This window comes from Mustelus asterias, chromosome 8, assembly GCF_964213995.1.
Source record: "Mustelus asterias chromosome 8, sMusAst1.hap1.1, whole genome shotgun sequence".
NCBI classification, from domain to species: domain Eukaryota; kingdom Metazoa; phylum Chordata; class Chondrichthyes; order Carcharhiniformes; family Triakidae; genus Mustelus; species Mustelus asterias.
In genome coordinates, this window is record NC_135808.1 from 121,834,739 (window position 1) to 121,859,624 (window position 24,886).

A 24,886-nucleotide genomic window follows, 5' to 3' on the forward strand; every position below is an offset into this window, starting at 1 on the left:
TTCCAGTGTCCTTAATAAGAGTTTTGTTGATATTTCTTCTTATTCATCTCAAAGGAAAATAATCTAGGAAAAGAAATGTTTAAAAAATTGACCAATTCAGTTGCAGCAGCCACAATTCACATTGTTCTAGGCCAGGAAACCTGGATTACTTATCCTGACAGCTCCAGTCCAGGTCTCTCAACTACCTGTCACCCATTTTCCAAAACCATTGGCCAGGAGTTGAATTTCTCTCTCAACATGTGTTATGTCAGTATCATTTTTGCTCTATCATTTGAGTCATTAATGTACAGTTGTAAACGGCTTTGCAATCATTTAAAATAGATATGAAATCTGTCAGTAGCTGCATTCAACCTCAGGACTCCACTATTTATAACTCACATCACAAAGCACCATCATCTGACGCAATTACAATAAATTACTTTCTAAATCTTGCACTATTCCACTGTGCACTTTGACGATTGACAACCAATCGACTGAAATTTCACAGGGGTTTATGTGGCAGCTATTTCAATTTAATAGACTGTTATATTTACTCTCATCAATTATCCATTTAAATTAATTTTAAATAGTTGATAAATTAATGCAGAGTGCATAAACAGTCAACTTAAAGGAATTGAATAACTTGCATCACTGCCTCACATAGACCCCACACAAATTTGAAGTATAGCACATAGTCAGTATTGCAATGCAGGAAATGCAATAGAACATATGCACAGCAATGAGATAAATAACCAGATAACCTGTTTTGTTGCTTTCCCTGGTCAGCAACAAAAATTCCCCTACTCCTTTTTTACATAGCGTCATGGGATATTTTACTTCTACAAGAGCAGCCAAGGCCTCGATTGAATATTTTAGCCAAAAGACCATTAAAGAGCTCTTCCTCTGTACCGCTGTTTATGTGCACAAGTCCTTGGACTAGGACTTGAACACTCAATCTTCTGATTGAGGCAAGAGTGCTATCACTCAAACACAGTAACCACTTTGCAGAATGCAATTCACTGCATGGAATTTATTCTGCTTTATGGTTATTTGACAACACCGACAATGTAACACATTTCAAATTTGTTGAATGCTTTGGGATTTTCAGGAGTCAATTTTTTTCCTTCATATTATGGGATTTGAAAATATTACAAAGCAACACATTTACATTAACAGCAACTTTCTTGGTATAGCATGAGCAAATAAAACTGTGGATGATTAGTATTAAACCCTATGCCCTATAAAATATATTATGATAGTGAGTTAAGTGGCAATTATCATAGAGGCTTTGATGAGCTCATCAACCACGAGAATGTAGCTTAACTGGCTTTTATCCAGATCATATAGTGAGTGATTGGATTTCGACCTGTACAATTATTCTCATTCTTTAAACTACATTCGTTTGCTAATATTAACAATCTGTTTTGAGCTGGCTACAAAGTGGTTAGTGTCAAAATGTAAAATAACAGATGTGCACACAAGTTTAAATATAATTTACTTTTCTATCTTACTTGTAATTTTTTTTCCTGTGTCAGGCTATTAGTTTTATAAGTACAGTGCTCAGGAAAGCAATATATATCAGTGTCACTGGCAAGGCCAGCAATTGTTGCACATCCCCATTTGCCCTCAAACTGAGTGGCTTGCTCAGCCAATCCACAGCACAGTTGGGTCAACCACATTGCTGTGGTTCTGGAGTCACATGTAAGCCAGACCAGGTAAGGATGGCAGATTTCCTTCCCTAAAGATCAATGAACCAGATGAATTTTTACAACAAATGGTTTCATGGTCACTATTACCGAGACTAATTTTCAATTTGACTTTTAAAAATTAATTGAATTTAAATTCCACCAGCTGCCATGGTGGGATTTGAACCCCACAGCTCTGGATTACTAGCTCAGCGACATCATCACTACACCATCATCTAAATGACAATGAATTTTTTTTTTAAAGTGAGTGCCACTTTTATATTATAAATCAATGTGAATGTTAACTTGGGAGTAAATTGCAAACAAAACAATGCCATTAAATATACAAATACAACTGAAAATATGTAACTTGTCCTTTATACAATGTACTTAGCAGCACAAAGTGATCTTGTATCGCCCCCTCCCCAAATTCAATCATAACTTCAGCAGTAAACCCGGCAGCTGCTTAATGAGTGACCCAGTTCTTTAATCTGTCCCAACGTTACACAACCTGCATTATAAAAGATACTGGGGGGGGGGGAGGGAGGTGAAAGAGGCAGAAAATAAAACAACTACTGAAGTGGGAAAGGCGGGCGGGTGGATGGCAGAGGACCCGAGCCCACAGTTCACATTACCTCCGGTAGAAATCACTTGGGGTGTCAGCGAAAATGTTAAACTCTTCAGCTGCAGGCACGGGGCGAGCGCCCACGGTTACACCGGGGGGAGGGAGGTGTTTAGGCCAAACCCACAGCCGGGGACGAGACCCGAGAGAGCACCCGGCCAGGCGTTTAAATGGGGGGTAGGGATGAATCAGCTGTCTCTGTAAAAATTCTCTTTACAGGAGTGACAGGTAACCTGAATGAAGCGGGGAAGGTGGGGTTTAAATAGCACAATGGCGAGAGGAGGCTCCCAGCAGCAGGGCGGCAGTGTATGGGAGAGGTAGCGCTGGACTGAAGCGGCTCCGTAAGAGCGCTGCCGCGGCCAGTGTATCTGTCTGTCTGTCTGTCTGTCTGGGCTGCCGCGGCCAGTCTGTCTGTCTGTCTGTCTGTCTGTCCGGCTGGGCTGCCGCGGCCAGTGTGTCTGTCTGTCCAGCTGGGCTGCCGCGGCCAGTGTATCTGTCCAGCTGGGCTCAGGCGGCCAGTGTATCTGTCTGTCTGTCTGTCTGTCTGGGCTGCCGCGGCCAGTGTATCTGTCTGTCTGTCTGGGCTGCCGCGGCCAGTGTATCTGTCTGTCCAGCTAGGCTCAGGCGGCCAGTGTATCTGTCTGTCCAGCTAGGCTCAGGCGGCCAGTGTATCTGTCTGTCTGTCTGGGCTGCCGCGGCCAGTGTATCTGTCTGTCCAGCTGATTGTTGCTAAGCTCCGTTCGGCTACAAAAACACATCCGCCTGATGTCACAATGGGGACCCTCGCCCCACTTTCATTGGCTCAAGTCACACCTCACGTGCTTTCACCTGTCCAATCCGCAGCTGCCGCCTTTGTCCCTCCCCGCCCACAGCTGGGCTTCCCGCCCCGCCCCCCAGTCTGTCATTTCAAACACCAAGTGAGGGGAGCAGAATGGTGTGGCTGCGTGTGGGAGCAGGTTACAGATAGAATGGTGTGGGAGCGGGTTACAGGCAGAATGGTGTGGCTGTGTGTGGGAGCAAAATTAAATTTTAAAGTTAATTTATTAGTGTCACAAGTAGGCTTACATTAACACTGCAATGAAGTTACTGTGAAAATCCCCGAGTCGCCACACTCCGGCGCCTGTTTGGGTACACTGAGGGAGAATTTAGCATGGCAACCAGCATGTCTTTTGGACTGTGGGGGAAAACCAGAGCATCCGGAGGAAACCCACGCAGACACGAGGAGAACGTGCAGACTCTGCACAGACAGTGATCCAAGCTAGGGATTGAACCCGGGTCCCTGGTGCTGTGAGGCCACAGTGCTAACCACTATGCCACCGTGTGACTGCCAGCAATGGAGGGGGGCGGGGGGAGGGAGGAGACTGTTCCTTTCTCCATGGGGGCTGCCAGATTCCAAGTTTTTCCAGCACTTTTACTCTCTAACTTTCAACATCTGCAGGTTTTTTTGCTTTTGTGCCTGTGCCCAAGGTACCCATTTAAGGTAATTGGCAAAATAAATGATGCATACCCTAAGGGTGCCATCTTACTGGCTGTTCACGCCACGCTCCCACTACAGTAAAGCTGGAGAATTTGGCGGCCAGCCAAATCACCGTTTGCTGTGGCAGGATGGGAAAATCCCACCGGCGTGAACTTTGGTAAGATTTCGGCCTGAGGACTTCTTCTTTGCGCAGGATGTGGTTAGGATCAGGAATGCACTGCCTAAGAGTGTGGTGAGGACAAGTTCAATCAGGGCTTTTAAAGGGGAATTGGATAATAATCTCGAGAGACAAAGAAATTGCAGGGCAACGGGGAAAAGGCAGGGGCTGTACATTCACTAGGTCTCACAAAGAGGTTCTGATTCTTGTAGGTTGAACAATAAGTGTTTATTGTTCCAAAAGAGAAAATGCTAGAAAATCTCAGCAGGCAGGCAGCATCTGTAAGGAGGGAAAAGAGCTGACGTTTCGCATCCAGATGACCCTTTGTCAAAGTGTTTATTGCTCAAGTAACTATGTACGTAGATAGTTGTAGCCCAAGCAATGAGATAACTCCATGCTTGTTTCAACACAGGTCTCCGACCATAGAATCACTACAGTGCAGAAGGAAGCCATTTAGCCCATCAAGTCTGCACCGACTCTCTGATAGAACCCCCCACTGTGCCCTATCCTGTAACCCCATGCATTTACCATGGCCTATCCACCTAACCTATACATCTTTGGACTGCGGGAGGAAACCGGAGCACCCGGAGGAAACCCACCCAGACATGGGAAGCCTGGGATTTTTGGTGTCTCAGGTAATTAAGAGATATGGGGAAAATTGAATTGAAGCAGGATATCTTATTGAATTCAAGCCGTGGTCATATTGAATGGTGGAGCAGGCTCAGTTGGTCATGTGGTCTACTCCTGTTCCTATTTCTTGTGTTCTGTGGCCAGGCAGAATGGCCTCCTGCTGTACTGTAACCATTCTATAATTCTGTGAAATGGGAGCAAGAGGAGACCATACCATCCCTTGAGTCTGCCTTGCAATTCTTAGGGATCCTAACACGATCTTTCTCGCCTTAATTCCTGATCCCCCCCAACTTCTCTGAAAATGGACATTTGTTTGCAACATTGTTAACGAAGGGAAGGCTTCTCCCACAACAATTGACAAAAGGCAGCTCTCAGTTCTCAACCTCTGAACCCCATTGTGTGGCACAAATGTTACTTGTCACTTATCAGCCTGAGCCTGAAAGTTGTCCTAGTGCATATGGCATGGACTGCTTCTGTGGAGTTCGCAAATGGTGTTAAATATTGTGCAATCATCTGCACAATCGGCAAACATCCCCACTTCTGACCTTAAGATGGAAGATCTTTGTTGAAGCTTCTGAAGATGGTTGAGCCGAGGATACTGCCCTGAAGATCTCCTGCAGTGAAGCCTCTATTAACCACAACCATCTTCCTATGTGCCAGGTATGACTCCAACCAGCGGAGAGTTTTTCCCTGCTTCCTATTGACTCCAGTTTTGCTCGGGCTTTGTGATGCCACACTCAGTCAAACGCTGCCTTGACGTCAAGGGCAGTCACTTCCACCTCTCCTCTTGAATTCAGTTCTTATGTCCATGCTTGGACTAAAGCTGTCATGAGGTCAGGAGCTGAGTGTCCCTGGTGGAACCCGAGCTGAGCATCAGATTATTGCTAAGCAAGTGCTGCTTGATAGCGATAATCGTTGGCGACCTCTTCCATCACTTTACTAATGATTGAGAGTAGACTGAAGGGGCAGTAATTGGCTGGGTTGGATTTGTCTTGCTATTTGTGTACAGGACATACCTGTGCAATATTTCACATTGTTGGGTAGACGCCAGTGTTGTAGCTGTCCTGGAACAGCTTGGCAAAGGGCACAGCTAGTTCTGGAGCACAAATCTTCAGTACTATTGCTGGAATATTGTCAGGGCACACACCATTTTCAGTAGCCAGTGCCTTCATCCATTTCTTGATATCACATGGAATTAATTGAATTGGTTGAAGATTGACATCTCTGATACTGGAGACCTTATAGATACATCTGGAGAAAGCTGAGATGGATCATCCGCTTGGCACTTCTGGCTGAAGATTGCTGGGAACGCTTTAGCCTTGTCTTTTGCACTGATGTTCTGGTTTCCTCCATCACTGAGGCTGGGGAAATTTATGGAGCCTCTTCCTCCAGTGAGTTGTTTAATTGTCCACCACCATTCATGACTGGGCACGGCAGGACTGCAGAGCTTAGATCTGATCCATTGGTTGTGGAATTGCTTAGCTCTGTCTATCACTTGCTGCTTATGCTGTTTGACATGCAAGTAACCCCGTGTTGTAGCTTCACCAGGTTGACACTTCATTTTTAGATATGCCCGGTGTTGCTCCTGGAATGATCTCCTGCACTCTTCATGGAACTAGGATTAATCCCCATTTGCCGGTAATGGTAGAATGGGGGATATGCCAGGCCAAGGGGTTGCTGGTTGTGGTTGAGAACAATTCTGCTGCTGCAAATGCCCAGTTGTGAGTAGCTAGACTTGTTCAAAATCTATTCCATTTAGCATAGTTGTAGTTCCACACACCACAATGCAAGATCTCCTCAATGTGAAGATGTGACTTTGTCTCCGCAAGGTCTGTGTTGTGGTCACTCCTATCAGGAATGTCATGGACGGATGCATCTGTGACAAGTAGATTGGGGAGAACTTGGTCAAGTAGATTTTTCCATCTTGTTGGTTTCCACACCACCTGCCACTGACCAGTCTAGAGCCATGTCCTTTCAGACTCAGCCAGCTACTGAGCCACTCTCAGTGCTGGACGTTGAAGTCCGCCACCGAAAATGCATTCTGTGCCCTTGCCACTCTTAGTGCCTCCTCCAAGTGGTGTTCAACATAGAGGAGCGCTGATTCATCAGTTTGGGGGTGGCTGAGGAGGGGGTGGGGGGTTGTGGGTAGTAACCAGCAGATGATTTCTTTGCCCATGCTTGACTTGATGCCATGAAACCATTGACCAGAAAGTGAACTGAACTAACCATATAAATACTGTGGCTACAAGAGCAAGCCAGCGGCTGGGTATTCTGTGGAGAGTAACTTACCTTCTGACTCCCCAAAGCCTTTCCACAATCTACAAGGCACAGATCAGGAGTGGGATGGAATACTCGATGAAGACAGCTCCAACAACACACAAGAAGCTCGATACTATCCAGAACAAAGAAACCCGCTTGATTGGCACCCTATCCACCTCCTTCAACATCCATGCCCTCCACCACCTATGCACAGTGGTAGCAGTGTACCATCTATAAGATGCACAGCAACTCACCAAGGCTCCTTCGCCAGCAGCTCCTGAATCCCCAACCTCTACCACCTGGGGTGGCACGGTGGCACAGTGGTTTAGCACTGCTGCCTCACAGCGCCAGGGTCCCAGGTTCGATTCCCAGCTTGGGTCACTGTGTGGAGTTTGCACGTTCTCCTTGTGTGGGTTTCTTCTGCGTGCTCCGGTTTCTTCCCACAGTCTGAAAGACGTGCTGGTTAGGTGCATTGACCCGAACAGCCACCGCAGTGCGGTGACTAGGGGAATTTCACAGTAACTTCATTGCAGTGTCAGCATTACTTGTGACTAATAAATAAACTTTAACTTTCAACTAGATGGACAAGGGGAGCAGATGTGTGGGAACACCACCACCTGCAAGTTCCCCACCAAGCAATACACCACCCTGACTTTGAACTATATTGTTCCTTTACTGTCGCTGGGTCAAAATCCTGGAAGTCCCTCCCTAAGAGCACTGTGGGTGTACCTACTCCAGATGGACTGCAGTGATTGAAGAAGGCAGCTCACCACCCACCACCTTCTCAAGGTTAATTAGGGATGGACAATAAAAATTCTGGCCTAGCCAGTGAGGCCCACGTTCTGTGAAAGAATAAAAAAAACGTTGAAAAGTTACTTGCTGAGAAGGGCATTGCAAATTATCTCAACTTTGTTCTTACTCAATGCACGCATTGTCATCATTTGACAGTTACCATGAGTTGGAGCAATGGCTGCTTTCACTTGGTCAATAGTCTCTCAGCATCGACCCTGGTTGATACCAACCAAGCAAACACCGATCGGGAACTGAATGGATACCTGCTTTTGTAAGACTGGGGGCACTTCACCGGCTCACTCTGTCATGGGAAGTTTCATTGTTTTTCAACAATTACTGTTATTTATTTTGTCATGTTTTGCCAAGTCTTAAACTGGTCCAGGAGGAGGCCAGGGAAGGCATACAAAAAAAAATTCTATTAAAGCATTGTATACCCATGGAGCTTTGACAAAGGGTCATCTGGACTCGAAACATCAGCTCTTTTCTCTCCTTACAGATGCTGCCAAACCTGCTGAGATTTTGCAGCATTTTCTCTTTTGGTTTCTATTAAAGCAACTTGTGTGGCCTCAACCATCCTCCGGTACAGTGGATGGATAACTTTAAATCGGGTCTCACTCGATGCTGCTGCAGTTTCTAGCTCCTGCCTCTTGCTGGCTTTTTGCTGTAGCAATCCAGATTGAAGCTCAGAGCCTCTGGCTTGTCATTATTCATTAATATTGCATTCCAGTTTATATTATTTTTGCACCCAGGATTTGTATTGAATTGTGTATATACCTGGAGTAACTCCCAGTTATGGCGTTAGGTCATTATTTGTATGCCCTCTTTCCCCATCTACGTTGCCTGTATTTTGGGACCAGCTGCTGCTCTCCTTCCTGGTGTCACTGAACTTCCTTTTGAGGTCCTGGAAACTTGAAGTTACTAAAATTGTTTGAATTGGCATGCCATTGATTGTTTCAGCTGGTATTACAGAATCAACACTGAACTAATTCTAAAACCAGAAACCAAAACTTTTATTACTCAATCTACTTTCTAATCATGCTTCCTTGTTAGCAACAGACTCATCATTCAAATGAATCAATGTTTATTTCCGCCGTATGTTGTGTTGTATGAAGCACAGTAGTATAACTTTGCTTCTAATGTCTAATTTCCCACCTCTACCTGCTCTGAGATGCATCATTATATCAGATGAATATTCCAAAGGAACAGAAATGTAAATAACAAGACAACAAAAGCTAATTTCTAGGGTTGACACAATGTACCAGTTTCTACCAACTTGTAAAAATACTAATTAAGGAAAAAAGAACCTTGTGGTATAAGGTATAAGAGCATGAAATCATAGAATCCCTACAGTGCAGAAGAGGCCAGTCCGCCCACCAAGTCTGCACTGACTCTCTGACAGAGTATCTCACCCAGGCCCTCTTCCCCACCCTATCCCTGTAACCCCACACATTTCCCATGGCTAATCCATCATCTTGGGAGACAAAGGGGCAATTTTAGCGTGGCCAAAATGCCTAACCTGCACATCTTTGGACTGTGGGAGGAAACCGGAGCACCCGGAGGAAGTCCACGGGGAGAACATACAAACTCCACACAGTCACCCAAGGCCAGAATTGAATGTGGGCCTCTGATGCTGTGAGGCAGCAGTGCTAACCACTGTGTCACTAGAAAGGAAGTGTATCTATCCAGTTTAGTTTCACTTTTGATTTTCGTAGAACATACTGCTTTCAGATTTACTGATGATGTCTTCAAGCTTTCTGTCCATGGTTACCTCTTCCCATATGCCTAGTCTCATTAAATTAACCCACAACGTCTTTGTACAATCCCTTATGAGCAATTGGTGCCTTTATATCATTATAACACTCACAGAACACACCATAGAGCAGGAAAATGCTGGTCCAATCTGCAATTCCCTACATGGTTATCTTATCCAGTCCAACTGAGAGCCAAAGTCAGATAGCGACTGTATCTAGAACACTGGTCTTTGTGCACCAACAGCTGCAGAGAGCTATTGGCAGAACCATCAGGATATTCTGCCTCTGGTTGGGGAATGGTGTTAACGGCACATGGAATGGAAAGGAAGTGAAGGAAAACAGAAGTATTATAAATATAAAACAGGGGATTTTATGCTTCCAGCTAACATTGTCAACTTTCTGAAACGACTGTTTACCAGTGAAAGTTTGTCCAGACAGCTATAAACTCGATCGGCGACAAACAGTGTGAATCCCCCTCAGGGAAGAAAAAAATCACCATTCATGAAGGCACTAATTTGCAAATCTGAAATTCCGTCTAGTCACACGGAACTGATTGATTTCACATTCGGGAGCGAGAGTGGCTGCCCTGGACCGATTTTGTTGCAATTGTTCTGATTACTTCAAAAATGCCTGGAGTCAGATGAGGCGGTTACTGTCAAGGACAGTTACTTACATTCTCTCTCCCGGATCTCCTTTGGCCAAATTTCTATCTGTAAATAACAAGCTATTATAATTGGCTGCTGTGGCGCTGCGGGCAAACTGATATTAACAGATGTGTGCAGTTAATTCAGCAGTGGCCCACTCCCATTAGTTTCTGCAGAACAATAGAACGCATTATGCTTCTCATTTGTTTTTGCCAATTAACAGCAGCAGTTGATACTGTAATCTGATGTTGGATGAGTACATTCTATGTTCACCAATAGCACTATTTATAATGCAAAGTGGTGCCTCCAGTCAGAGTGCGTAAATACAAAGATGCTAGTACTCATCATTCCCAGGGATTATATTTTGGATATGTAAATTCACGCCTGGAGAGGGATAATGAAATAGTGACCACAGATCAGTGCTGTGGAAATACCTGCGTTTACAGAACTGCAGCCCAATACGTGTCTGTGCCTTCCGAAGAGAAATGGAGACAATTTCCTCCCCCCACCAATAAACACTTACCCGTTGCAAGGTGGAAATGTTTCCATTGTATTGCTGCTGCCCACAGTGCTTTGCCACAATAACAACATGGTTGGGGTTGGTGCCTTGGGCAGCATGGTGGCACAGTGATTAACACTGCTGCCTCACAGCGCCAGGGACCCGGGTTCAATTCAGCCTCAGGTCACTGTCTGTGTGGAGTTTGCACGTTCTCCCCGTGTCTGCGCGGGTTTCCTCCGGGTGCTCCGGTTTCCTCCCACACTCCAAAGATGTGTGGGTTAGGTGGATTAGCCATGCTAAATTGACCCTAGTGGCAGGGGGACTAGTAGGGTAAATATGTGGGGTTACGGGGGTTGGGCCTGGGTGGGATTGTGGTCGGTGCAGACTTGATGGGCCGAATGGCCTCCTGCTGCACTGTAGGGATTCTATGGTTTTGTGATGTTATCAGGGTGAAGTTGGCCTCATTTAACTGTAAAAATAAAGAAGGTTCATTTCTTTATTTTTATAGTTAAGTAAACGTCTTAAGTTTAATGCTGGATGTGAAAATAAATGTTACAAAATTACCCGACAGTACATTTGGACCATGAGTTTGCGGTGTGCAACAATAATGTCTTGGGAAGAGTGTGTTCTTTGTTCATCACTCGAAGGCAGAGTAAATTTAATTGCTTGAAAAGACAATGCAGGCGACACGGTTAATACTAATTGATGCCAAGGGCAATTATCCACTGTGTGGCATCACCGAGCAACGTAACAGACAATTACTCTGCTTGATGCTTTTTAGATCTTTTTATATGATGTATAGTTTGTTTATATTGATGGTTATCAAAAACAAACAGGATGGAAATGACTCAATTCATCTTTAACTATTTAACGGCAATATCTGTCCCGTACTAAAACAAAACTTGCATTTGTATAGCACTTTTCACAACATCAGGATGTCCTGAAGTACTTTACAGCCAATCAAATACCTTTTAAGTCACTGTAGCAATGTTGGAAATGAGGCAGCCAATTTGTGCACAGCAAGCTCCCACAGACAGTAATGACCAAATAATCTGTTTTACTGATGCTGGTCAGGAATCAGAGACATTAGGTGAAATTTTATGGCCTCGCTAGTCCTGCGACTGTAAAATCCCATCCGAGGTCAACGGACCTTCCCATTGTCCGCCCCTCGCCCCCTCCGATTCCCATGGCGGGCGGGATGGTAAAATTCCAGCCATCTTCTCTGTTCTTATTTGAAATTGTGCCATGGGATTTTTAAAAAATTAATTCACGGGATGTGGGTGTTGCTGCCTGGGACAGCATTTATTGCCCATTTCTAACTGAGAAAGTGGTGGTGAGCTGCCTTCTTGAACCACTGTGGTCCATATGGTGTAGGTACACCCACAGTGCTGTTAGGGAGGGAGTTTCAGGATTTTGACCCAGCGACAGTGAAGGAACAGCCGATATATTTCCAAGTCAGGATGGTGATTGACTTGGAGGGGAACCTCCAGGTGGTGGTGTTCCCAGGTATCTGTTGCCCTTGTCTTTCTAGATGGTAGTGGTCATGGATTTGGAGGTGCTGAATAAGGAGCCTTGGTGAGTTCCTGCAATGCATTTTGTAGATGGTACACACGGCTACCATTGTGCGTCAGTGATGGAGGAAGTGAATGTTTGGGATAAGGTGCCAATCAAGCAGACTGCTTTGTCCTGGATGATGTCGAGCTTCTTGAGTGTGGTTGGAGCTGCACCCATCCAGGCAAGTGGAGAGTATTACATCACACTCCCGTCTTGTAGATGGTGGACAGGCTTTGGGGAGTTAGGAGGTGAGTTACTCACCACAGGATTCCTAGCCTCTGATCTGCTGTTGTAGCCACAGTATTTATGTGGCTAGTCCAGTTCAGATTCTGGTTAATGGCAAAATGTGGCATCTGCTAACATCCCATCCAAAAGATAGCACTTCCAACAGTGCAGCATTCCCTCAGTACTGCACTGCAGAGTCAACCTAGATTTTTGTGCTCAAGTCTCTGGAGTGGCACTTGAAATCACAATCTTTGAATTTAAAGATGAGAGTGCTACCTACTGAGCCGTGGCTGACAACCATGGTTTTACACAGAGGGTGGTGGGTGCCTGGAACCCGCTGCCAGGGGAGGTAGTGGAAGCAGGTATGATAGTGACTTTTAAGGGGCATCTTGACAAATACATGAATAGGATGGGAATAGAGGGATATGGTCCTTAGAAGAGTAGGAGGTTTTAGTTCAGTCAGGCAGCATGGTCGGTGCATCCTTGGAGGGCCGAAGGGCCTGTTCCTGTGCTGTAATTTTCTTTGTTCTTTGTAATGTCTCTGCAATTAACTTAAAATATATATTAAAATGAACGTTTTAAGCTTTATTTTATGTCCGACTTTGGACCCATTCACATGTGTCACCATGTGTATTCCTGCAGTTTCTTGGTTAACCTATATTAATCTACCCAAAATAGATAAAACTGAGAGCCTCAGGCAGCTGCTGATGAATTGCATGGAGCCAAGAAAAGTGCATTTTGCAAAACCGGTTAAGTGCTTGGACCTGTACAAGACTTTGCAAAATGTTATGTTTAATTTAAACGCTAAAGGCAAAAGTCTTCTAGGATGCACACCATATATAAAATCGGGAACAGAAAGATTCTTGTACTTAAAGCGCTAATGAATTGAGTGATCAGCTACAAACTCGTACATCACAATGTGTATAATACAAGTCAATTGGCTTGGTACAAGCTTAATTGATGGTTAATTATTTATTTAAAAGTAGCAGGCGGGCTGCTGATTCTGGCACCCACCCACCGACCGTATAATGGGTGTTGTGAAGTTGAGTGGAGTAATTGTAGATTGGTGTTTGTAAAAGGTTAGGGAAAAAGCATTGCGAGGTCCCTTTAAAATGGTGGTGCTTTTTCTGTGCTTAGAAGGTTTTTTAAAAATGCAACTACCTATAGAGTGCCCAAAATGAAACATTGGTATCGGAAGGCCAAGCAGCAGGGTTACCAAGGCAACAGGCTTTCAGGCATTTGAATTATTTGAATTCAGCCTATCAATTTGAATTAGACATTTAGATACCAAGAACCTATTAAATTTAAATCTGATGGTTTTGGCAACCTAGGACCAATCCTATTGTGGGGAGTATTGATACGTCATCACAGGTATAAAAGGAAAGGGGCAGTGCGACAGGAGAGGAGAGCAACTCCCACCTGCCACAGCTCATAGCTTTTAGCTCAAAGCCTCATCTAGCTAGCAAAGAAGAAAGAAGAATCAACAGAGAAGGCCCAGAATATTCTGGAAGACACAAAACCTGGTTGTAATTTAGAGAGTGACGAAAATTCAATTCTTTTTGTTAATAAGTGGGAATTGTATTTATCTGAACAGCATTCCGTTAGAATCGTATTTTATTCGGTTTGTTAATAGTTTAGTTAACCTGTTCACTGTTAGTTAGAGAAATAAATTGTTACTTGTTGACTTGAGAGTGTGTCAGAGAATTATTTTGATTTAACCATTAAAAGTTGCTGAAGAGCAGATCGTACCACTTCACACTCACGTTTACAGATTATGAGGTAATTGAGGTGTTAGTTCTCAGAGGCGGGGGGGGGGGGGGGGATCCACCTCCGCTTCATAACATGGGGGACAGCTCAGGGGTGGGCAGGAAGGTGGCGGACTTGCCACCCCTCATATTTTACACACTTGTTTGCTAAAAATAGCAGCGTGCGTAAAATCCAACTTCACATAACTTAGCCTTGAGCTAATCAATCTGTGGTGTGGAGATGCCGGCGTTGGACTGGGGTGGGCACAGTAAGAAGTCTCACAACACCAGGTTAAAATCCAACAGGTTTATCTGGAATCATGAGCTTTTGGAGCGCTGCTCCTTCATCAGTTATCGACCTGTGAGGCATGAGAGCCAAAGTAACACTCAAGTGAAATGAGAAGAAACGCTTTATGACCACAGAGTAGTGGATACTAACTCCTGAAAAAAAATACCAGCTGGATAAATCTCTATTCAAGAGTGAGATTCAATGACAATGAACCTCAGTAGGATCAGAGAATCCATCTTACTGTGTCTCCAAAATGTCAATATTGATCTCAGAGTGAGAATCGGCAAAACAATTACAACAAAGTTATTAAAAATATCCCGTTGAAAAGAATCTGTGTTCTAGTTAACAGGAGCTGACAGGAATTGAGAACACAGCGTGCCTGTTTAGGTAGATACTGAAGTCGGTTAGCTCAATTGGCTGAATGGCAGAGCAACACCAACAGCGTGGGTTCAATTCCCGTACCGGCTGAGGTTATTCATGAAGGCCCCACCTTCATGGTGACAGTGGCACGGTAGCACAGTGGTTAGCACTGCTGCTTCACAGCACCAGAGATCCGGGTTCGATTCCCGGCTTGGGTCACTGTCTGTGTGGAGATTGCACATTCTCCCCGTGTCTGCGTGGGTTTCTCCTGGGTGCTCCGGTTTCCTCCCACATTCTGAAAGACGTGCAGGTTAGGTGCATTGACTCGAACAGGCGCCGGAGTGTGGCGACTAGGGGAATTTCACAGTAACTTCATTACAGTGTTAATGCAAGCCTTACTTGTGACTAATAAATAAACTTTGCTTTTACTTTACCTTCTCAACCGTGCCCCTTGCCTGAGGTGTGGTGATCCTCAGGTTAAAGCACCACCAGCTTTGATCATCTGGGACTATGGCGCCTTTACCTTTTACTGAGCAGAATAGTAAGGCTTGATAGTAAGAACATCACATCATCAGAACCTAAATCTCACAAAGACCTCGAGACATCTGGAGGAAGATTAATCTAGCAATTTTGCAACAGTAAATCTCAAAGAAATGACAATAATTAGATTCTGTCAGATCTATAGCATTCATTACTTTATTAAATTGACACAATGTGTTACATTACAATGGAAACAAGTACAAATTACTTTGAGTTTCTTGTGGATAAATTCTGCTGTATCAATAAATTGGACAAATGTAATCACTTTCGCAGAAGGCCCCAACAAAATTTGACTCTATATATGTTTGAAGAAATATAATAAATACCATCAAATGCCATCAAATCTCATGAAGGAATCACATTTTTCAATCTTACTGAGGGATAATGGCCTTTTTGAAAAATAATTTAGCTTCTTTGGTAATAATCATAAACTACTTGAATATATTCCACAAAATATAAGCAAAGTGGGAGTTTATTATACACAAAGTATGCTACACATTCAACTAGGGATCAAGATGAAACCAGAATAGCAACACAGTGCATCTTCAATGAGCATCGATACAAAAATATATTTGTGCCATTGGACTGTGTGCAGTAGATTATTCAAACATTCTTGATTCATGCCAATCAATCTTGTCTTTTGCCCCTTCCAATTTCATGTGCTAAAATGCATCATGGATACCACACACTGGAAGATGAATTTTCCCATCCCACCCACCACAGGAATAGTGGTGGGCTGGGTGACGGACCATGCAAAGGTCCGTTGATCTCGGGCGGGATTTTCCCGTTTTGGAGCGAGCACGGCCGGAAAACACCAAGTCCAGTGAGTAGACTTCATAAACTGGCACCCATTGCATCACAAACCTTGTGGGAAGCACAAACATCTTAAAGACTGGAGAGATTCAGTAAGAAGTCAACCCACTATGGAATTAGGTATCTCGAGTGTTGTAAACTTACCGGTTATGAATGAGTTAGTTTTGTCAATTTGCCTGCCTGCAGGCTATCAAATGTCAGTGGAGATGGGATAGCCATACAGAGTGGATGATGGAAAATATACACAAGCTCATGTCATCCTCTCTCTTGCTGATAGAATTGGTAATTAAAATGTTGTTAGACATTACCTACCTAAATAAATGTTGATTTGTGACCAGTCAGACCAATTCTTAGAAACATAGAAGATAGGAGCAGGAGGAGGCCATTTGGCCCTTCGAGCCTGCGCCGCCATTCATCACGATCATGGCTGATCGTCCAACTCAATAGCCTAATCCTGCTTTCTCCCCATGACCTTTGATCCCATTTGCCCCAAGTGCTATATCTAGCCGCCTCTTGAATATATTGCTCTTTTAACAGTTCCGCTTTCGCCAGTTAATTAATTGGCTTCCTCAGCGGTTTTGAAGATGTTTCCCTGCAACGTTTAAGAAACTCTGATATTTACGAGTTTGCTTATTGACTTTTGATTTCTTACCATTTTACTTCCCTTTCTACACTGTGGTCACGGCTAGTAGATGGTTCATCTCTCTCAAGGAGGCACAATGGAGAAAACTTTACAGTTTTAGCAGATGCTGGATAGCGGTCTGACTGATTCTACCGACCGTTAAAATAACACCAGCGAGCTCTCAGTGCTGAAGGGCAGTTCGCCGATTGGGATGGTAGGAAATCTGCCAGCTCCTCGGCAAGGCTGAATGGGCAGAATTAAATTGGGGAGGGGTGGGTGATGTGCACCTCCTGGCCTCACAGAAATCATCACATGGAGGCTTTTGGACGACCGTGTTCCCCTTAAGCACATTATGTTTGACTGCTGAATGCCAAATACAAAACGTGTGGTCCTATTGATATCAGAAGAGCTCAATTTGACCACACGTTTATTTATTAGTGTCACAAGTAGATTAACACTACAATGAAGTTACTGAGAAAATCCCCGAGTCGCCACACTCCGGCACCTGTTCAGGTACACTGAGGGAGAATTTAGTATGGCCAATCCACCTAATGTGCACTTCCTTTGGACTATGGGAGGAAACCAGAGCACCCGGAGGAAACCCATGCAAGATCATAGAATCCCGACAGTGCAGAAGGAGGCTATTCGGGCCATCGAGTCTGCACTGACCACAATCCCACCCAGGCCCTATCCCCATAACCCCATGCAAGTACCCTAGTTAGTCCCCCTGACGCTAAGGGGCAATTTGGCAGACACGGGGAAAACGTGCAGACTCCGCACAGTCACCCAAGCCAGGACTCGAACCCGGGTCCCTGGCATTATGAGGCAGCAGTGCTAACCACTGTGCCACCCATAAGACATTGGAGCAGAAGGAGGCTATTTGGCCCATCAAGTCTGCGCCTGGCATTCAATGAGATCATGACAGAGCCAAACTGCATCATCTAGATTGCACATTTTAAAGATCCCACAAAAATGGAGGTGAGGCAAACATTGATAGAGGCATCTACGCTGTGAAAACAAGGGATAATAATCAGTCTCCATAGGTGTTCATTTCCAACTATTTATAAATACATATAGACTGTGTTTACATCTGCGAACATTTCCAGATGCTGGCACATACGAAGTCTTTGCAGCTTCTTTTTTTTGTAAATGTGTGGGTACTTTATTTTTAGCTAAATGGCAAAGTTGTTGAAAAGAATGCTTGAATAAAACTGTACTTTTGTTGTTCACCTCCCTCAGTAATTAACATAAATCTCCATAATGCGCACAAGCATTACACAGCTGCCAGATTGTGTGCTAAACCAATGGGGATTCAACACTATTGCTGTCCTGCAGAATTGTGCATGGAAACAGGAATGGCAGCGAAGCCAAAGATTCTGATGCCTTCACTGCATAGCATAAGCTCACTGTGTCACGGGAACAGAAATTCCAGCAGAGGAGGAGGCCGTTTGGCCCACTGTCTTTATGCTAACTCCACGCTGAAGTTATCAGCCAGGGGATTTCTGATCCTGCCCTTTCTAGATGGGCTTGCACATGAAGAATCGGAACGGCTTATTCTAATCCTTGATCCCCATAATACGTTCCTTCCCAATTCCTTCTTAACTGTTGTAATACAAAGGTTCCTCACCTCATTGTTAATCTTGCACAATCTATGTGCTTAACAGCAATGTGTGCAGATAATCTCAGCACTGCAATCTCAATTATAAATATTTGTTTAGTAAATGAAATCTTTCTTACGTTGTTTTTTAATATGCATTTATTTGGACTACCAAATGGCTGTTAGAGAGTCATAGAGCAATACAGCATGGAAACAGGCCCTTCGGCCCCAATGGTCCTTGCCGACCATGGTGCTCTCTCAGCTAGTCCCAATTGCCCACATTTGGCCCACATCCCTCTAATACTTTCCCATCCATGTACTTATCCAAATGCTTTTTCAATGTTGCTATTGTACCAGCCTCAACCACTTTCTCCGGCTGCTCATCCCACAGACGCACCACCCACTGCATGAAGAAGTTGTCCCTCAGGTCCCTTTTAAATCTTTCCCCTCTCATCTTAAACTATGCCCTCTAGTTTTCAATTCCCCTTCCCTGGGAAAAAGACTATGTGTGTTCATCCTATTTCTGTCCCTCATGATTTTATACACCTCAATAAGGTCACCCCTCATTCTCCTACGTTCCAAGGAATAAAGTCCTAGCCTGGCCAACCTCTCCCTATAACTCTGGCCCACTAGTCCTGGCAACATCCTTGTAAACTCTTCCCAGTTTATCAATGTGTTTCCTCTAACAGGATGACCAAAACTGTACACAATACTCCAAGTGTGGTCTCACCAATGACTTATATAACTGCAACATAATGTCCCAACTCCTATACTCAATGCCCTGACTGATGAAGGCCAGTGTCCCAAATGCCTTCTTCACCACTCTGTCTACCTGTGATGCCGCTTTTAACAAACTATGTACTTGTACTCCAAGGTTCCTCTGTTCCTCAACACTCCCCAGGGTCCTACCATTCACTGTATAAATCCTACCCTGGTTTAACCAATAGGCCGGGGAACCGGGAATCCCGCCACCCCCCCCACCAGCCCCCGGCATCGGAGGCAGCTCGCCATTGGCTGCCAGTGGGATCTTCCAGAACCGTCAAAGTCACTGGCCATTTGTGTTGCTCAACGGCTGTGTTGCCGGGGAACCGGCCTTCAGTGCCATCTTGCTGGCAGGAAGGGCCACAAAATCTCACCCACAGACTCTACAAAGTGGCAGAGGGGCATCACTGAGCAGAATGGAGGATGCTTTTATCTCAGAACCTAAGTGGATAATTAATCTTTCTCTGTTAAAATATTAACCCCTCATTAAATAGATACCTTATCAGATGTGGAATTTCATCAATATTCCTTTATGCTTCAGTCATGATTTGAAGTGAAAAATGCACAGAACGCCAGCTCATACCTTAGCTAATATTTTAAAAATTTCATGGGATGTGGGCAATGCTCGCTTGGCCAGCGTTTGTTGCCTATCTCTAATCGCCTTTGAGAAGGTGCTGGTGAGCCTCCTTCATGAACCACTGCCATCCAGGTGGTGTGACTGTTCCCACAGTGCTGTTAGGGAGGGAATTCCAGCATTTTGATCCAGTGACAGTGAAGGAACGGCGATATAGTTCCCAGCCAGGTGTGTGGCTTGGAGGGTGGTGGTGTTCCCATGTGCCTGCTGTCCTTTTGTGGTCCAAGTTTGTGACATAAGGGTGCCCGTGAAAATATTTCAATGAAGCAGAAAATATATACCGTGAGAACAACTTGTGATTTATGGAAAGTACAATCAATCAATATTTTAAGTAAAAATTGAGAGTGCAATAACTTTCAATCTTAGAAACTAGCAGCAAAACACATTGTTATCGAAAGAAATTCCATTGTGCAATATCACCAAACAAAATTATATCTAAAATGTTGATACATCTGAAATACAAACTTATTACCAGATAAATTCACTGGATCTGCGCTCCCAGCACTGAAGGGAATCTGGATTGGAGCCCAATTCCCGACCTGTGGAAGCAGGGGATCAGTAAATTTACCCATACATTTTGCTTGTATTTATATTTTCTGATCTTTGAACACATCTCGAAAATGTACTGCCCTTAGCTGACCTTGCTTTGTAGAAGACTATTTTAGTGGTTTGTTTTATTTTACAGAACACTGGCTACTGAACACCGTGGGTAGGCAAGAAGATAGGTCACAGTCCTCCCAATGGTCCATTAAAAGGATACTGCTTCATACTTAGAATTATAGAATCCTACAGTGCAGAAGGAGGCCATTCAGCCCATCAAGTCTGCACTGACCACAATTCCACCCTATCCCCATAACCCCATGCATTTACCCTAGCTAGTCCTAGATGATTAATAGGGCAAGCCAACTGCTTCAGATTAAGCAAAGCAGAGAAGATACCCCTGGCTTTCCCCCATTACTGCCCATCCATCCTTCGGTTCCTGATGCATCCCGCCCAATGGCTCAGTTGAGAATTGTCAACACTGGGACAAAAATAAGTTGCATGCTCAGCTGTCATTAAATTGGGATGTATATTAATGACCTCAGCAGTTCATTGTGTGGAAACTAAGTTGCTACCCTGTAGGATTTTTCTAATTTAAAAAAAATCATTCGTTCTGAGCTGAAGGTTGGAATTAATAATTAGCTAAATAGGTAGATGTGTCATCAGGGTTTAGGGAATGGGGAATCAGTGTTCACCCATGAACTAAATGTCGAAAGTGCAAAGCAAACCATTAGTTAAACAGGTAGATGTCTCATTTGAGATTAGGAACTCTGTCCACCCTGAATTTAATTGTATTTCAATTGTTGCAGTCTGCTTTTAGACTCTGTGTTTTAGACTCTTCAAGGTACAACATTGTTCTCCACCTCCCTCCTCCCCTTCAGAACAACACTGGACATCACCCCGTCAGATGACTGCAGAGATGAAGCCTTAAACTGCTTTGCTGGGACTTTTACTGGATCTCTCCAGATTGGCGATATTATCATCAGCGGAAGATTGGAATTGTGTAACCCCTGAGGTTATGGTGTTTGATCAGCAGGACACTCGAAAGGAAGTTCCTGCTGCTTATCTCCCGAACATCTTATAGGTTCAAACCTGAAGGCTACCTTTCACACAATATCCAACAACCGTTTCACATCGGTGAGGCTGGGCTGTTCTCAATTGGTCCAGTAGATGGGGCATTGCACAGGTTTGTTCCTACTTAGAAAATCAGCTATAACCACATTCACAACGTTGTTGTTCTTGGAATATACCAGGTAGATAATTTGTTTCCAATATCCGATGGATGAATAAACTGTCTATATGGAAACCAGATTGTAAGTTACAGCATTATTTTCAATACATGATCTTTGTCAATAAAAACATCAATCTATACAACTTATAAATATAAAATATAAACATCCCCATTTAAATTTTCAGAAATGGCACTCTTGTTTTCTTTTCTAAGAAAGTAGTGAAAGGCACCACCAAGTGAATGAAAGCAGTAAGGAGCATTGTATCAGTCATTTATATGGTGACATCACTGTTTCTTAATTACAAGTTTTAAGGCTGGTGTTTTCATGTGCAAAGATTCAGGAATATATATGCGAAAATGCTGCCTCATAAGATACCAGACCTCTTTCGACTTAAAGCTGCCACATCCCTTATATCCCCCACGCACCCTCCTTGCCCCTCCCCCCAGCTCCACACTGAAAACAGAAAAAACTTGCAAAAGTTTTATGTATCATTTACTTTCTGCGGCATTCTTCTTGGTTTCAACCCCTCAGTCAGTCCAAGTACACAGAAATGTGGTCATTTGTAATTTAGGAATCTTAGTTTTATATATACACACATATACACATAGGCATATCTATCTATATTTGTAGATATCTATATGTGTATATATATTTATATATACACACAGTTATAAATGTTAATGCACATTTTATAAAGGAACACCACAGCTTTAAATGGTTACTGCGCAGAATTACAGGTAGCCTAATAAATAGTGCGTCAACAAAGTACGGACCTTACAAGCAGACTTTCAATCAGGACCACTGGAAGATTTCAGACAGCACATGTAAAGGGGATTGGCTACAGTTAAGCGGCACAGAAAAACATTTACTTTTGACACTGGAACCGTCGCAAAATCTTCTCGTCTTAAATCATATCATCAGTGACAACATGTTTTACTGGTCGACCCCCTTTAGAAATGCCCAGATTAAATTATTGACGACTTCTGGTTGATCCTGTTGAAGCCAGTGACTGCCCTCAGGCACAATGTTCAGTCTGAAGCAGTTCCTCACGAACGTCTTGGTCATCTCGGCCATTCCGAATTCCAGAAATTCCTCTTTTTCTCCCCACAGCAACAGGGTGGGTGACATCACCTCATTCTGATTCAGGGGCAGGCTACTGTAAAATAAAAGTAATCATTGTCTGAGGGCGAACAGTTACAGCTTTAAACTCCAGATGCGCAGGATTTCGGGTTTCTCATTTGTACCAAACTGAAACTCCAAACTCCCATCTATACAGATGGGAAATATACAGTAAATGGAGGCTTTGGGCGGAGAGATGGCAAATGGAGTTTAATCCGGACAAATGTGAGGTACTGCATTTTGGAAGTTTTAGAACAGATGGGAAATATACAGTAAATGGCAGAACCCTTAAGAGTATTGATAGGCAGAGGGATCCAGGTGTACAGGTACACAGGTCACTGAAAGTGGCAACGCAGGTGGAGAAGGTAGTCAAGAAGACATACGGCATGGGGCGCCATGGTGGTACAGTGGTTAGCACTGCTGCCACACAGCTCCAGGGACCTGGGTTCAATTCCAGGCTTCGGGTCACTATCTGTGTGGAATTTGCACGGTCTCCCCATGTCTATGTGGGTTTCCTCCGGGTGCTCCGGTTTCCTCCCATAGTCCAAACATGTGCGGGTTAGGTGCATTGACCAAAGTAAATTGACCCTAGTGTCAGGGGATTAGCAGGGTGAATATGCCTGATAAATTGTCCCTTAGTGTCCCGGGATGCGTAGGTTAGAGGGATTAGCGGGGTAAATATGCGGGGTTACGGGGATAAGGCCTGGGTGGGATTGTGGTCGGTGCAGACTCAATGGGCCGAATGGCCTCCTTCTGCACTGTAGGGATTCTATGATTCTATGCTTGCCTTCATCGGCCGGGGTATTGAGTTTAAAAATTGGCAAGTCATGTTTCAGCTTTATAGAACCTTGGTTAGTCCGCACTTGGAATATAGTGTTCAATTCTGGTCACCACACTACCAGAAGGTGGAGGCTTTAGAGAGTGTACAGAAAAGATTTACCAGGATGTTGCCTGGTATGGAGGGCATTAGCTATGAGAAGAGATTGGAGAAACTTGGTTTGTTCTCACTGGAACGACGGAGGTTGAGGGGCGACCTGATAGAAGTCTACAAGATAATGAGCAGCATGGACAGAGTGGATAGTCAGAAGCTTTTTCCCAGGGTGGAAGAGTCAATTACTAGGGGGCATAGGTTTAAGGTGCGAGGGGCAAGGTTTAAAGGAGATGCACGAGGCAAGATTTTTTACACAGAGGATGGTGGGTGCCTGGAACCCGCTTCCAGGGGACGTAGTGAAAGCAAATACGATAATGACTTTTAAGGGGTGCCTTGGCAAATGCATGAATAGAATGGGAATAGGGTAGGAATAGAGGGATATGATCGCTGGAAGGGTAAGGGGCTTTAGTTCAGACAGGCAGCATGGTCGGTGCAGGCATGGAGGGCCGAAGGACCTGTTCCTGTGCTGTAATTTTCTTTGTTCTTTGTTCTATGAAAGTCAAGAATAAAGAATGGGTCATTTGCTTTTTGGTTCTGCTGCATTTTTCCCTGTTTATTTCTCCTTCTAATGGTATCTTTCCATTTAAAATAGAGAGAAAATGCTGGAAATACTCAGCAAGCCTGGCAGCATCTGTGGAGAGAAAATCGGGATTAAGGGGCAAAAAAAACCTTCTCATGGTCAGGACCTACTGGGGCTCCTGTGCTGAGCTGAGGGAGAGGGAGACCGATGGATACTGCCGGTCCACTCACAGGGCTGGTGATTCCAGCGCCCTCAGAAGCCCCATTGGGAGATGAGGTGCCACTGCTGAGGCAGGCGGGGTACACAAGGACACCTCAGCACAGAGGGGAAAGGAAAATCCCGACTATTAACAAAGATATAGGGCCCGATCTTACCAGTCGTTCACGCCCCACTCTCACTGCAGCAAGGACAGAGAATTTGGCGCCCAATCAAATCTCCGTTCACTGCAGCGGGATCGGAAAATCCCACCGGTGTGAATGGAGGAAAGATTCCAGCCTACGTCACAAAATTACCCAGTCGCCTACATCTAGGTCTGGACACACGGTCGACCAAAATGTTTTAACTGTGGCAATAAAAGTGAGGATTGCACTGGCATTTACATTTCTAGATTCTTCCATAGGCTAGAGGGGATGTCTCCCAGCATGCACGGGGAGCTTGTCAGGGCTTCATTTTGTGACGCAGCAGCCGCTGTCCAACTCACCTTGGATTGTCAGCAACAATAGCCGAGACATATTGAATGGAAGACAATCCAACTTCCACTGAGCATATAGGCACAGCAGACAACAACAATGTTATTATTTCAGTCCCCAGTGCACTTCCTCACTGTCAAACCTCAAGAGAAAGGACTCAGAAACATGCACATGGATGCATGCATCCCTAGCAACGTTTGAACCAAAGTCACCTGTGTT

At 44.3% G+C, this 24,886-nt stretch overlaps 1 protein-coding gene across 1 annotated transcript in view; it reads right to left on the reverse strand.

The window, feature by feature from the left end:
• Positions 1-19,914: 19,914 nt before the first annotated feature.
• ephx4 (epoxide hydrolase 4) overlaps positions 19,915-24,886 on the reverse strand; it is a 46,050-nt gene continuing 41,078 nt past the window's right edge. The window contains exon 7 of the mRNA XM_078219441.1: positions 19,915-22,564. Coding sequence (XP_078075567.1) covers positions 22,342-22,564 — 223 coding nt within the window. The 3' untranslated portion in view covers positions 19,915-22,341. The remainder of the gene's footprint in view (positions 22,565-24,886) is intronic.